This window comes from Carcharodon carcharias, chromosome 17 (genome assembly GCF_017639515.1).
Source record: "Carcharodon carcharias isolate sCarCar2 chromosome 17, sCarCar2.pri, whole genome shotgun sequence".
NCBI classification, from domain to species: domain Eukaryota; kingdom Metazoa; phylum Chordata; class Chondrichthyes; order Lamniformes; family Lamnidae; genus Carcharodon; species Carcharodon carcharias.
In genome coordinates this window covers 1,241,919-1,256,820 of record NC_054483.1, presented here as the reverse complement: position 1 = coordinate 1,256,820, position 14,902 = coordinate 1,241,919, and the positions used below count along the sequence as shown (strand labels likewise).

At 40.7% G+C, this 14,902-nt stretch overlaps 1 protein-coding gene across 1 annotated transcript; it reads left to right on the top strand.

Annotated features, from left to right (window-relative positions):
- Positions 1-1,666: 1,666 nt before the first annotated feature.
- Positions 1,667-13,148, top strand: LOC121290081 (histone H2A.V). The gene is made up of 5 exons (XM_041210237.1): positions 1,667-1,808; positions 4,650-4,727; positions 9,320-9,433; positions 10,450-10,579; positions 12,792-13,148. The coding sequence occupies exons 1-5, from the start codon at positions 1,806-1,808 to the stop codon at positions 12,851-12,853; spliced, it is 387 nt and encodes a 128-aa protein (XP_041066171.1). The 5' UTR covers positions 1,667-1,805; the 3' UTR covers positions 12,854-13,148.
- Positions 13,149-14,902: the final 1,754 nt, after the last annotated feature.

The following is a 14,902-nucleotide window of genomic DNA, read 5'->3' as shown; positions in this document are numbered from 1 at the left end:
CCTGTGTTTCCATGCTGTCTCTGGGCCTCATTGTCCAAGCACTCCCCAGACCTGCCTCACCCCAGCAGCTGTGCTTCGAGTATCAGTTACATTCAAAATGTGGGCAGGTGCTGGCTAATGCAGGTTTTTACTGCAGGACTTTAGCCAATTCAGGGGCAGTTTTATCCCAGAGCACTGATATTTCTCACAGGGAAAAGTCAATTTAAAATAATATAATCTCTTCAATAATTCTAATGCTGGGATACGAGAAGAATAAGCGATTGTGATCAAGAATCCAAAACTGTACTTGGCAATGCCAACAACCCAAGGATATTGAGGTCAGTTGTTGTGGCTTTATTGCTGCCTTGGCTGATATGAGATCATTCCGGGATCCAATTTAGGAATGTCTGGTTTTTTGGCTCGGTAGTATTACATTTAATCCACTCAGCCTCATGGGTTCGAGGATAAAGAAGAGTGAAGAATGAAAATGACGGCAATGCAACATTTGTCAAATCAAGTTTAAACATGCCAGGGCGCTCATGGCTCCCTGTCTTTGGAAATGGGTGTGGTTGCGGCGTTATTTTGAAGCTTCAACCCTTCTGTTGCTCAACATTGATGCACAGCTCCCCAACCAGGAGAAGCAAATGGTGCGACCTCTCTACTTGGGGGGGGGGGGGGGGGGGTGTGGAAACCACCTGTTTTCCCTGACCATGAGGTTAATGCAAAGACCAACAGAAATAAATGAACACCAGTCTCACACCAACCATTCATTGCCTGTCACTAATTTAAAAATTAACCTTGGTACGTGGTATTTATAAACTTTTACACGAATTAGGCATAGATTGGTGGGGAGGGAGGGGTTATCCTGCAGAACTGACGAGAGCAAGTTTGAAAAGGTGCAACACAAATGTTAGGACATATGTTGTTGTTTTTCAAAATAAGTTTCAAACTGTGCGGAACATTGCATTCCCTTTTTGAATTGGTTGACGTTGCTGTCAATCGCTGCCTGTCGACATTTCCCCCAGTTGCCAGCTGCTTTTGGTTGGGCTTCCGCCCGGTGATTGGCCGCTGGCACGATCAAGCAATGCCGCCTCCGCGCTGGGTGGACAACCCAGCTGCCAATCCAATCGGGCTGTGTTCCGATTGGACAGCCCAGCCGTCAATCAAACCGCCGTTAGGCCTGATTGGGCGATCGATCCTACTCAGCCCGCCCACCCCCGTTGGCTCATGAAACTTTGCTGTTCGCAGCTTCGTGAGAAGCCGGTCAAATAATAACGCATTAACCAGTTGGTCTGAATAAATACAAGATAGCACTGTGAACAAAAAAAAAATGTGCAATAATACCGAGGGGTGGGCGGGACAAGTGTGGAAACTCCAGTCCGATTGGTCGTCCTTCCCATGTCAAACACGGGCCTTCCCTCACTTTTTTTTTCCTTCGGTAAATCGAGCGAAACTTTAAACTGGAGAGAGGGAAAAATTAACGGTTGCCAGAGAAACTCAAAAAGCCCGCGATGGGGATGAGGAGGAGGAGGAGGAGGAGGAGTGGGGGGGGGGGTGTGTGTAAAGGAAAAAAAAAAATGGGGGGGGGGGGAAAGAGAGAGAGAAAAACCGTTGACGGGAGGGAAGACTTTGGAAGAAGGCGGGCGGTGATTGGAGGGCCGGCTGGGGTTTGAATGAGTGTGGGGGGCGGTGATTGGCTGGGCGGGCCTGGCGGGGCGGCAGTGCCCGGATGTCGGCGGGCCCCCCGCGCGCGGTGTCGGTTATTGTTTGAGAAAGAGAGAGAAGCGAGCGAGCGAGAGAGAGAGAGAGAGAGAGAGAGGAGAAACATGGTGAGTACCGGGCGGCTCCGTGACACCGACCGAGAGAGGAGGGAATATAAACCGGGGCCAGTATCCCCCCCACCCCCAACCCCCCTACCCATCCCCCTCTCTCTCTCTCTCGCCATTATTCATTCTCCCCCCCCCCCCCCCCGGCGGGCGGCATTTTTCCTCCCCCTTCAGCGGATGGCGCCTTTTTGACAGCCGCCGTGCGAGGAGCGCGGGTAACCGGCCCCGGGGGTTGATCCACCCCTTCCCCTCCCCTCCCCTCCCTCTATCTATCTATATTTATATGTTATTGGGAGTTATAATCAATCTGTCTCTCCCTGTGCTCGGCCTCTCATTTTCTTCACTGCCTTTAACATTTTATTTTAAAAAAAAAACCATTGAGTGTTCCAGTTCTCCCCCTCCTCCCCCCCCCCAAAAGCATTTAAATGTTTATTTTTTTTCTCTCTCCAACATACGTTTGTAAATTCGGGGGGGGGGGGGTGGTTTTTTGGCTTGTTCCTCCCTCCCGAGTTGGCAGTGGGGCGTGTTTTTATAAGCAGCTCCTGTTGGTGACTGGGTTTTTATTTATTTGCATTTGTTGCAACAGGAGTTTTTCTCTCTCTCCCTTCCCCCCCCCCCCCCCCCCCCCGCTTTTCTTTTCCCTCTTTTTTTTCTCTCACTGGGGGAAGGTTTCTTTGCCTCTGATTCCTTCCCCCCCCCCCCCCCTCTCCTGTCCACTGGGTTTGTTGCTGTTTTTGTTTTTCCCCCCTCTCTCTCTCTCTCTCTTTGACAAGGAACTGGCGGGAAAATCTGTCCTCCTCTTTACTCTCCCCCCCCCCCCCCCCCCCCATTCACTCCCATTGCACAGCTCGGATTTGGCATGTTTTGCAAATGTTGCATTGTTTTTTTTATATATAAAAGTGCTGATCCCATCTTGTTGCCCATATTTGTGTGTGTCCCCCCCCCCCCCCCCCCCCCGGCTTTCCCAGCAAGTTTAATGACTCGCTAACTGAGACTGCAATTCAGAATTGAGTGAACTTTTAGGCTGGTGTTTGTGTGATTTGAATGTTGTCCAGAAGTCTCACTTTGCAGCTCGGGCAATTTTTAAGGTTACCTTTTTCTCTGGATGCTGGTGTAACTTTCTTTTTAAAATGCATGTTACCGAGTCTGGTTTAGTTGCAAGATTGTTTTTTAATGTTTTGCAAAATGACTGGCAGAGCTACCTTTCAAAAGGGAGGAAAGTAAGGAGTGAATGTTGAAGAGGAACCCAACTTTATTTTTTTTTTAATCTTTGAAATGATCAGTTTTAATTTTTTTGTTTGTTATGTAATAAAATATTATGAATATTTCCACAGCCTACACATAAGTAGTTGGATTGTTGATGTGATTAAAGTTTTGAAGGATACAGATAAACTAGGCAATATTATAAAAGTAGGAATTTACTTATTTGAATGTAAGTGTCAAGTGCGCTATATTTATGGGAGAAGGTGAAAATCTACAGCTTCAAATATTTTAATGCCTAAAATGGGTACTAATTGCTACTAAGTCATTTGAATTTGTCACAAGCTTTAATGTAAAATGTAAAGCTTAGTTAATGGATCTGTTCTGTAGGAGATTCGTTGTCAGTTTGTATCTAAGCAGATTGAATTCTTGTCCACCTGCACTGTCCAGTTTCCAATCTCACTTAGATGAATTAGATGCGCGTTTGTGACTGATCTCGAAGTTGGCATTGACTGGGTGAAGGGTGCATTTCTTTTGCTTGTAGGCTGAATAGCTGAACATTAGATTTGATTGTCAGTATTTAATTTGCATCTGCTGCCTTAAGTGGTCTCAGCTAATTGCAAAATTAAGATTTGGTTGTGGTACTTGAACTGAATAATTCTGCCACTGAACAAACTACTAGTTGTAAATATTTTCTTCTCTCAACTCCGTCTTGGAGCACTAAGTTTTTAACATTCAAAACAAATCTGACTTGCTAAAGTTTGTAAGTTGGTTTATATGCCCCATTTCAAGTTTTAGTTATGTGCATCCTAATCGTGTGCTGTTCGTAGTCCACACCGTGCTCAAATCAGCCAAGACACCAAATTCAGATTGTTGTTGTTGAGGTTGATGTATTTTGAGAGACAAAGTTTTGATTAACCTTGTGAAAGTGTGCATCATTTCTGAAGTAGTACTAATTAGGAATAGAAATAATCAATTCCATTGTGTTAAAAGTAGGCTCATTATCTTAAAAGTTCTTTACAGATACATTTTGTTTCCTGAATTTCTTGAATACTTTACTATATTTGGAAGACTGGACCAGTATCTCCAATTGTGAAGTGCCAGCAGTTGCATAATTAAAAGGTATTCTATATACCTTGAATGGGATTTTTGAATAACTTTTTTTTGTAATTTGTTAAATACATATCTAGCCCAAATAAAGATGTAGCTGTGTATAAAATTGCCATTCCAGCTCAGTTCTGGAGTATTGCCTGCTGTTTCAACTCAATGTTGAATTTACAACATGTGATCTCTAGTGAGAATTAAAATGCAACTTGTCTCTCTTTTTGAAACACTAACATCTAGTTTTTAAAAAATACCATGTACTGATCAACACTATAAATGTTCCTACTTTCACAACATATAAATTTGTAGTAATGTGCATCTTACTGGCCTAATACAGAGCCAGAATATTTTAACATTGTTTTAAAATCAACTGCATACAAGAGAATTTCTGTTAAAAGTTGAATCCTAGTTTATATTTTAAGCATCTCTCTAAAGTGAAAATGATTAATGAGCTATCCTTTTGTATGTGAAAGTGTTGCATCTTTCTCTTGATCTGTAGAAAGCATTTTAACTGGTGTTGCTTCTGTCTCTCTCTGGCAGGCTGGCGGGAAAGCTGGGAAGGACTCGGGAAAGGCCAAGGCTAAAGCAGTTTCCCGCTCTCAGAGAGCAGGGTTACAGGTAGGCTTTGTGTTCCAAATAGATTTAAGGGTGTAAAACGTGTTTTCAGAATTGGGACCAAGTCTGCAACTTATTGAGCTGCTACAAGTAAAACTAAATGAGTCATTGTACATGTAATTCTATTGCTTATTTAATATAAAAAATGCTCCCAATGGAATGATCAACAAGTAACTTATTCAGACTATTGAGACATCTGAGAATTATATCCCTGAAGGACCTGTTATAGTGATTGGTTTTCAAATTACTATTTTCCTAATGTGTCAGGTACCAGTCCAGCCATTCAATAGCTTTCCCATTGAACTGTGTTTGTCCTTGATAACATAAGATGGTGTATTTCAAAGACAGGTATTTCTGCCTCTCCTCTAGCATTCAGCTTTTGAATGAACATCTGCATTAAGGCTGCAGTTGAATTCTGGAGCAGTGTTTCCAGAAGAATATGAACAGAACATCTGAGGTTATTAGCAATTAGATGCTGTTTAATGGTGCTATTGGTAACTCCTACTTGCTTAACTGATGACTGGAACAGGCTGATGTAACAGCAACTGGTTAGGCTAGATTTATCCTGTTTGGTTAATTTTTCTCCATTGGACAGATACCAGCTGCACTGGAATAGCTTTACTAATAAGACAGCTAATTCTAGTTCACATCCTTACCCCTGTTGTCAGAGCCCAAAACCTTCATTGTGTCCGGTACACTCAGTAATATACTGTTGATTAATGTCAGTTAGCTGAATTGGTTGGACGCTGGCATCTATGATGAGGAATGGGGGGTGGGGGGGCGGTGAATCATAAGTATAGTTGTCCATTTAGTACTTTTGGCTAAGATGTTTGCAAACATCTACCTTTATCTTCTTCACACTATCTCTAGCCTGTAGTTTGGGTGTTTTACTGTGCCAGTTAACCTTTGGGTTGTACAAAATTTGGCACACCCTTCTACACCCCGCTTTGAGTGAGGGATCATTGCATTCTGCTGGCCCACAGTGTCACATTGCTATCCTGTCTTGGGCTACTCCATCAGCCTTGATGTTCCACTTAGCACAGTCATGGAGCTACAATCTACATGGGGGTTATCATCTGTGGAGACAAGATCAGCAGCACAATATCAGCATCTCCTGGCAGTCCCAATCTGGCAGCTTTGCCCTTCAGGACTCAACCAGCTCAGTCAGGAGGATGACAGAGCCATTTCAGATAGATTGTATTTGTGCTTTCACCAAGTAACTTTCAGCATGGAGGAATGGGAAGTAGCTCATAAGATAATCAGCTTTCCTTGACTTTATTTGACCTGAAGCCATAAAACTTTCTGCAGTCAATGGGAAGTCCCTGGGCTACTCCACCCAACTACACCACTACTCACTGCAGAATTCAAGGGACAGCCACATTCTTAGGATGACTAGAAATCAGCCCTGCCCATGCTGCACACATGTAGATTACAAGTTATATGTTTAAAAAACTGGTCATGTCAAGCCTTATGATCACTGAAGTAATTGCATTGGTCAGGTCCTGAAGGAATTGATCAATACCCTTGAGGGGGAAAGAAAAAAGCCTTTTGAGAGTTTCACATTCTCTGCCTTGCTGAGCTCTGCATCTCTACATTAGTGATTCTTCATCCTTCTGGGGGAAGTTGGATAACACCTAAATGCCCTGGGTGCAATCAACTAACTTGCTTCAGATCTGGGATGGCTCAGCTGCTTACTCAACAACCTTCCTGCACTAATTGAGGGTGGAGGGAAGAGAATAGTCCTGTGTACCAACAGTAATATGCTGCATGAATGAAAGTTGACATGGGCTTATGCTGGTGCTTTTGTTGGATTGTTTTTCAAACTGAAGTTCATAATTAACTTGGGTCCGTTTGGATAGGGTTGTTTAGTTTTGTATAGAGTTGCTGAAGCTTTGTAAAGTTTGAAGAAGGGAGAAAGAAGGTAGCATATAATAGGCTGCAGGATTTTTGAGACTGCTCCCCTCCAAAAAATATGTGAAGCGTCTCTGACTCTGCCAGGAAATGTGCTCTGTGAAGTAAAAAGCCTGACCAAATTCGGCTAATCTTTCAACGATATTTTATGAGCAATTTGGGCAATATTCATAGAAGTTATAGAGAGCTGGTTTGAAATTTGGCATCATCCAATGTGATTGACTTCCATTTTCAAATTGTTTCTACCAATTCAGCAATTAACTGGTGTGGATCTGAGTTTTTGGCATAAGTTTAAAAAAAACAAGTAATCATTCCTATTAGAACAAGTTTCTTAAACTTAGTGTAGATGTTTTTAAAGCAATGTCTAAATGTAAACTCTGGCTGTTTGGTCACTGTTAAACTTGACTCCATCCTCTCTGTCAAGAGTTTGCTCACTGAGTAGGGTAGCAACAAATTACACTTGTATAGTGCCTTTAACAAAGTAAAACATCTTGCTGTGCATTATCAAATGAAATGGCACCAAGTTACATCGGAAAGTTTCCAAGTCTGCTTCCCAGTCTGTGCTGAATCAGGTGACAATAGGAGCGTTTTAATTAGTATCCTGGCCCCTTGGCAAAGAAAGCAGAAAGCAGCCAGGACTTCTCCTGTTTGGTTTGGGTTTTTTGGGTGGGGGGGGGGTGGTGGTTTAATCTTATTGAATTGCTTGTTTAGTGTAAAATTACTCTCAAATAGCTAGTGAGCATCCCATGGAAAGCCAGGAGGTTCTTGCACTTATTTAAAGTTAGTTTGTGAACATTCACAATGAGGTTTGTTGCAAGATGTATTGATATGGATGTACTCCCTGCGTTGTGCTGTTATGTTAATTTCTGTGTTTACATTGGGGATGTTAGGCATGACATTGAACGCACTCAACACAATGTTGTATGGTACTTTTGATGTGCTTCTGTAGTGGTACGAATGATATCTGTGCACCTGCTGCCCTTTAAAGTTAAATCTGGTTTCCTCTGCTAATTTTTAATTTGCCTAGAGAAGCAAGATGTATGTGGGGAATTTGTGTATGAAGATAGTCTCTTGGAACAGAAGTAGGGCATTTGTTCCCTCAAGTCTGTCCCGCCATTTGATTGGCTGATCATTTTATTTAACTTTGTTTTTATTACTGTAAATTTCTATGTTCTAATGCAAAATACTGGAAAAACCTCAGGTCTGGCAGCATCTTTGGAGAGAGAAACAGTTAATGTTTCAAGTTCAATATGACTCTAACAGAAATTTACAGAATGGAAGGTGATCTTTTGGTCCATCGTGTCCACACTGACCAATGACTAGCCATCCATCTTAATCCCACTTTCCACCTCATGGTCTGTAGCCTTGTAGGTTACTGCACTTTTTAACTTTATTCCCAAGTACATTTTAACTATTATGAGGGTTTCTGCTTCTACCAACCTTTCAGATAGTGGGTTCCAGATACCCCTGAATCCCCTTAAACCACTCCATCTCCCTGGTTACTCTTCCTTGACAAAAAATATTCTTTTAAATTTCAGTTGATGCCACATCCACAAGCTTTTGGGCAAAAGTAGTAAATGTAGAATAATTGAAAGGTACGGAACAGGAGGAGGCCAAATGGCCTCCATACGTTTGTTGGCTCTTTGAAAAAGCTATCAAATTAGTTCCACGTTTCCTAAAGCCTTGCTGTAAGTTACAATTAAAGCTGCTTCCAGCACCCTTTCAGGCAGTGCATTCCAGATGGTAGCAACTTGCTTCATTATACAATTTCACCTGCTTTCCTCTGCTCTGGATATTTTAATCTGTGATCTCTGGTTGCACACCCTCCTGCCAGCAAAAACAGTTTCTCTCTGTCAAATTCCCTCAATTTTGAACACATCCCATAACTTTCTGTGCTCAAGCTTCTTTAGTCTGTCCACACAGCTGGTCTCTTATCCCTTGAACCTTTCTGGACTCCAGCTTGCGCTTCCTGTGTCTGTCACCATCTTGCTTTTCTCTGTTTGGAGACCATGACATTCTTCCTAAAAGTCTGGTGCTTAAATGGACAAGATACTTAGTTAAGGCCATTTTATGAAAGTGATCCATCTTCAGCAGAGTAAAATGATGCAGCAATACAAACATGTTTGCATTGAAGGAATGGCCATCGGAAGATAGATAACGTAATTATTATTTAACTATGACTGTGCAACTTCCTTTTGGGTTACTAGCAAAAGCGGCAAACCTTTATGAAACCAACCTCTAAAATGCTTAGAGAATATAATGCAACAGTCAAAGCCAATGACATGGCCTGCAGAAATGTAGTTTTCATTTTTGAGTTGGGTTTGAGGTGAAACCATCTTTCGGTGGGATAGTTAGCTAGGATTTCTGTTAACAATCCAAAAGCATTGGAGAGGATTCAGTCATGTTGGTAATTATGGAACAATTGCTCATAAGGGTTATAACTCACAGCAGTGAAACTTGGGGACAAGGAGTTTGAAGATGAAGCAGTTGGAGAAGCGAGAAGTGAAATTTTGACTAATTTTTGAAGAAAAATAGACTTCTCGTGCTTTATTTTAAAAATCTTTTCAGATCCATAGGTTAAAATGTAAACAAATGTAAGTGAAAAGTTCCAGTGGATGGTATTCCTCACTTAGAATGTATCTTTTGACTAGGATGATATTTTCACCTGGTATTCTTTCTTTTAGTTTCCTGTAGGTCGTATTCATAGGCATTTGAAGACTCGTACCACTAGTCATGGACGGGTGGGTGCTACAGCTGCAGTGTACAGTGCAGCTATCCTTGAGTATCTCACTGCTGAGGTAGGTGAAGATAAAGTTGACCTGTTTCAAAAACAGGGACATTTTCTTGGTTTAGGCCAAGTGAATGAAATTAAGGTTACAAAATAACTGTCTGTGTTTGATTTGTTTGACATTCTTGACTACCTTGATGTAAATTGCTGACTTTTTTCCCTCAGAAGCGTGCATTTCTATAGCATTCTTCATAAGCAAGAAGATTTAAAGTAGCAAATAGTTTATGCTGAGGAGCAGGGATAAATAAATATGATTAAGATAAGGAAATCAGAGGATCTTTAGGAGAGGTTTTCAAGAACTGAGTAGGATGTGACAAGACAGAAATATCTTCGCAGGAAATTCCAGAAGGCAGGAGCTTAGTGACCACCAATGGTGTGGGTGGTAAGGAGCAGCTTCAAAGCAGATTGAGATTTGTGTTGGGAGGTAGTCACTGAAGTTGTAGGGTGAGGTGAGTCCATGGAGAGTTTTGAAAGCGAGTACAGTTATCTGCACGTGTATAGTGGCCAGCTTTCACTTCACCTCGTACAGATCACGCCTCTGCCTTTCAGTGAGGCGAAAAGGACTTCAGCATAGAAGGAAACCAGATGGGGATGGGGGACCAAAGGCATGGTCAAATAGAGCATTTCTGAAAGCAGTGAGGGAGCTGACCATGTGGAGAGAACTGAGTAGGACATTCCAGGGGAAAGAAGGTGGAAAGGAGACTGATGTTTATGGGTATGAGTTTGAGCCAGATAAGACTTTGGGAGTTACAAAGAGAATTTAAAAACCAGTGGAGTTGAACATTTGGATGCTGAGTGTTGGATTTATTTCCTCTTGGCCTTCCTCCATTTCCCCACTGCTGAAACGTGGAGATAAGGGAACATTGGCCAGCTTTCACCTCACCTCGTTTGTTTGCAGCATAACTTGTGAAAATAACACCTATTGCTGTTGAAATTCCTGTTTTGCTGTATAGATGCTTTTAACTTTAATCTATTTAAGAAGCTATAATTTTATTCAAGCTACCTTGCTAACTTGATATTCTGTAGGTGTTGGAGTTGGCAGGAAATGCATCTAAAGACCTGAAAGTAAAGCGCATCACGCCACGTCACTTGCAATTGGCCATCAGGGGTGATGAGGAGCTGGATTCGCTGATCAAGGCAACCATTGCTGGTGGCGGTATGTGTTAACTTTGTACAGTAGTGGTGACTTTCAGGGAACTGCTGCTGTGCATGAATATCGCGGAGAAGAATGTTTGATGTACTGTATTCAAAATATATGAATCATTTCTGGGTATTACCTTGGACTTTGAACCTTTTCGGAATTACAATTAAGTAATGTAATGGTGGGACCCCCTGAGCAATTTAAGGGAAGACCCTAATAAGGTTTGTAAACTGAAAAGGGGGAACAAATTTAAGATGATGCTGGAATTTTGGAGTCTACCAGTTACTTCATAAACTTTATTATCTTAAATTTGTGTTACTAGCCCTTCATCTCTAGTTTGCTACATACAGTGAATGTTAACTATGCTAATTAATGTTTTACTTTAATTGCAATAGAATTATAGAGCTGACACATTGAGAGTAGATTTTTTTGAATTCTTGGCGAAATTGTAGAATGTTGTTAAAGCCACTGTACTGCGTGCATGGTGTTTGTACGTCGCACACTCCCACAAATGTCAATTGCCATCCATATTGCTCTTGAGCTGGCCTCAGATGTCAGGTGGGGCCACTTTTTAATAACTTCAAATAGAGAGTCTCTTAGATTAGACAGTTGCTGAAGATTATGTTCATTACTCTGATTTGGATATGTCATGGTTAGAGTGGCTATTGTGCATTAGTCACAGGGCACTAAGCTTTTACGTCACCTGAAAATCCTGTATTCTAAGATCATTAGAAATTCAGTGAAGATTCTATCTCGGCACTGAAAGAATTACTTTGAGATTAGCTCAAGTTAAGTGTTTTGTTGTTATGAATGTGTGCATACTGCTGAGTTATAATTCAGTGCAGTCATATTGTTTTTCCTTTCCTACATCTCTAAATTGATTTGTTAGATATGATTTCAATGAGGACTGGTTCCCTGGTACGACCTAGGCACTCGCACTTAGTGAAAATCAGTGAGTGTCATGGATGGCAAGGAGAGCATTACAGTTCAGCTTGACCTGTACTTGTTCAGCAGCCGGACACCTGCGTCTCCAGCAGGGCCTGCCTTTAAATGAATGGCTGTCCCGATCAGTGGAGCTTTGACTGTGCAGTGTGTTTACCCAATCTTCCATTTGGCGTGTAGATCTAACTCAATTAAGCACAATATTGAAAGAACACATTGATTTAAGGAAGATAAATGGAAAGGATCTTTGTTCTTGATTAGTTGTTAAATCCCTGTACTTTGTAGAGCAACGAAGACCAGGCAGCTCTGACATTTGTCATCTGATTTGTTTTACACGGGTTACTGGTGGAAAGATTTAATTTGTCAAGGAAGGAAATTGCCAGAGTCCCTACTTCTGATTGCTCTCGCATGAAAATATACTTTGAATGTCCAGTGAGGATAAAGTAAGCTCTTCCATAATGCCCATTCTAATAGCCTGTTATTTATGTTCTCAAGTTTTTGATATTATTACTCGGGTTCAGCACTAGAGGATGGCAAATAGCTGTGGAATTGTACCCCAGCAAGTTTGATCTTGAAGGATTTTTAATATCAGAAATACTAACTTTTCAAAACTGCACAAGGGCTTCTTTACTGTCCCTTTCTTGCCCCACCCCCGCATCATAAATCACAGGAAAGGTTTGCTCATGTACTCGAGCAGATCCATTAGTTCTTGGGAACTGCAGTCTGCAGGTGTTTCTCTAGTATGCAGAAGGCCTTTGCCTATAAAGTAGGTCATGGAAGGGTTAAAGAGAGGTTGTGGAACAAAGGCATTAGTGAGGCAAGCAAAATTGTATTTTTTTCATCCATCATCTCAGTTGTTTCAACTTCTAGTTTGACGTTCTTGGAATTGCCTTCACCAAAATAACTTGAACTATTTTTGCTTTTCTTGAGTGTTACTGGTATTAGTAGCAGAAACATGGAAAAGATTCTTAGCTAGTTGGTAAATCATGTTTAAGCAGTCGTGAACCTGAATTCCTCAACATAGATGGTTTCAAATAATCTATGGGAGATGCCTGACTTTAACTTGTAGGAATATCAATGGGACAGGACCTCATTAGATATTTTAGACCATGGTTATGTGATTTTTTTTTTTATAGCTCATATACTTCCCATTGTTCAACTCTAACTGCTGCATGTTGGTCTTTTCCATGTGCGGGAAACCTGTCATGGAGGGGAATGAGGGAATGTGTTTGGGGATAAAGCTGTTGCACTTGTACACTTCATTTTATTTTATTTTCTCTTACAGGTGTGATTCCTCACATCCACAAGTCTCTGATTGGGAAGAAGGGACAGCAAAAAACTGCATAAAGCCCAGTTTTGAACCTACCCTCTTCCTCCCTACTGTCGTACTGTAATTTGGACAGAAGAAACCTGGGGATACTTGGCATATTTTTTTTAAAAAGAGTAGTTAAAATAAAATGGGAAGAGTTTTAGGAGATGACTTTAGTGTTCAATATAATCTGAAAGACCTGTTTGTATGTCCTACAGTTTAGATTTAAAGCTGTATGAAAATATAACTAGAAAATACAGCAGTTTGTCAACAATTAGGTTAGGCAAGTGTGTTTTATACAATAAAACAATTCATAAAACCATTTTTTAAAAATCATGTGTTTACCGTGTGTCCTTTCAAACGCTTGAAGCAATTACTAGGGAAAGTTTGGAAGCAATTAGTAGGAAAATACTATACCTGGCCGAGTAATTTTATATAATTGAAAATACTATACCTGCCCGAATAATTTTATATAATTGACTCTTCAGTACTTAACAGCAATTGAATTGCAATAAAACACTAACTGAATTAAATGACTGAAGGTTTTGGGGTTTAAGTTTGTATTTGGATTTTAATGTCTTGATATATTTTGGAGCCGCTGTTTCATTTCACCAGTTACTTGATCTGTGTAGCAACAATGCCTTGCTTCTGTATTGTGTAGTAAAGCTTAAGGTTCTTGAGAGATTCTTTGCTGTGCTGCATACTTCTCCCAGATGAATAACTTTTTCATTGTCTTTTATCTGTTAGTATGGTGAGTATTCTGAGCTTTACAATAAATACCAGCTTACGTGAATTTCACTGAAATAAAGATCAAGATTTCTTAGAAGGTTGAGCTAAATTGAATTAATATAATCTAGATTTTTAGAACTCCCAACTTGGCACCATCTAATCATTATTGTCTTTTGTACCTTTTTTGATTTTGCTGTCCTGCACAATGTCTCTACCTTTTTACACCCCACTGGGTGACTGAGCCCAAACTCTCCCTTGCCTATCCTGTGGAGATGTACCTGGCTGCTACTGAATATCCTGTTGTCACAGGAATTGTATCAAACTTGTAAAGACATTGTAAATGCATTTAACTGCTCTGATGCAACATGTTGGGTATTTTGTTCACCCCCTGTAGTTGAGATTTTTCTGTATAAATTGTCTTAAAGCTGAATATTGGGTTCTGAGATTGAGTCGGGGAGAGGCAGGTGTTGGCACAGCTACTATCCTTACCTTTCAAATAAACCCATAGCAAACTGCTTTTCAAGATTAGATTCTCCATAATTTTAATGATTGTTCCATGCTATATCTTAACAAGTTATGACATAGGTGGCACTGCCAGTTTATTTTGGATTTATAGAAGTGTAGAAGTAGGCCATGCTGTATGATTTTCATGCGCTTGGCATGTATAACCTCCCTCCCCAACTCTTTATTCTCTCCCCCCCCCCCCCCAACCCCCACAAACCAAACAAATCGTGACAAATCTGTGATAACTACTTATGTGCCATTGTGAACAATTAGAGTCCATCCTGTTTTGTAAATAGGTTGAATTTGTGCAACTTCAGCAAATCATTGATTGTGAGGTGCACGTCAAATAAATTGGATCAGAGGAGAAAATGGCTCAAGTTTACATATACTTATACCCATTTGTCACATTTGATTTTCTGCTTTTTTAACATTTAGAATTGTTAACGTGCACAGGTGAATGTATTTTTCCTATTTGAGTGCCTTTGTAGGATACAGGTAGTGTGTATGTTAGCTATTATAACTACATTGGAATGTTTCTGCATTGATATTTAATACATTCTGTCCAATTTTATTGTACAATCTGCAGTTATTGAAAATATAGTCATTGATTTGGAAATGGTGACTTAAAGCTGAAGATGGATCAGCAAGTGTGCATTGGCCACCTATTGAAGCAGAAACTTGAGAGCTAGAAATTTGGCTGTTGGTTTCTATGAAAGATCAGTTCAAAGGACAAATAGTCTCATCTGTGTTTGCCCAGCAAGCAGGGTTTTTTTTAAAGACTTGTTGAATTGGATGTCCTCCTAAACTATCAAGCTATTTCTATAATTATACGATTCAGCGGTTCTGCTTGTGAC

What these genes read in the sequence shown, in the direction of transcription:
- LOC121290081 (XM_041210237.1), top strand. An exon ending in TTGAGTATCTCACTGCTGAG is followed by an intron (nt 9,434 to 10,449) that starts GTAGGTGAAGAT and finishes GATATTCTGTAG; the next exon opens with GTGTTGGAGTTGGCAGGAAA. An exon ending in GGCAACCATTGCTGGTGGCG is followed by an intron (nt 10,580 to 12,791) that starts GTATGTGTTAAC and finishes TTTCTCTTACAG; the next exon opens with GTGTGATTCCTCACATCCAC.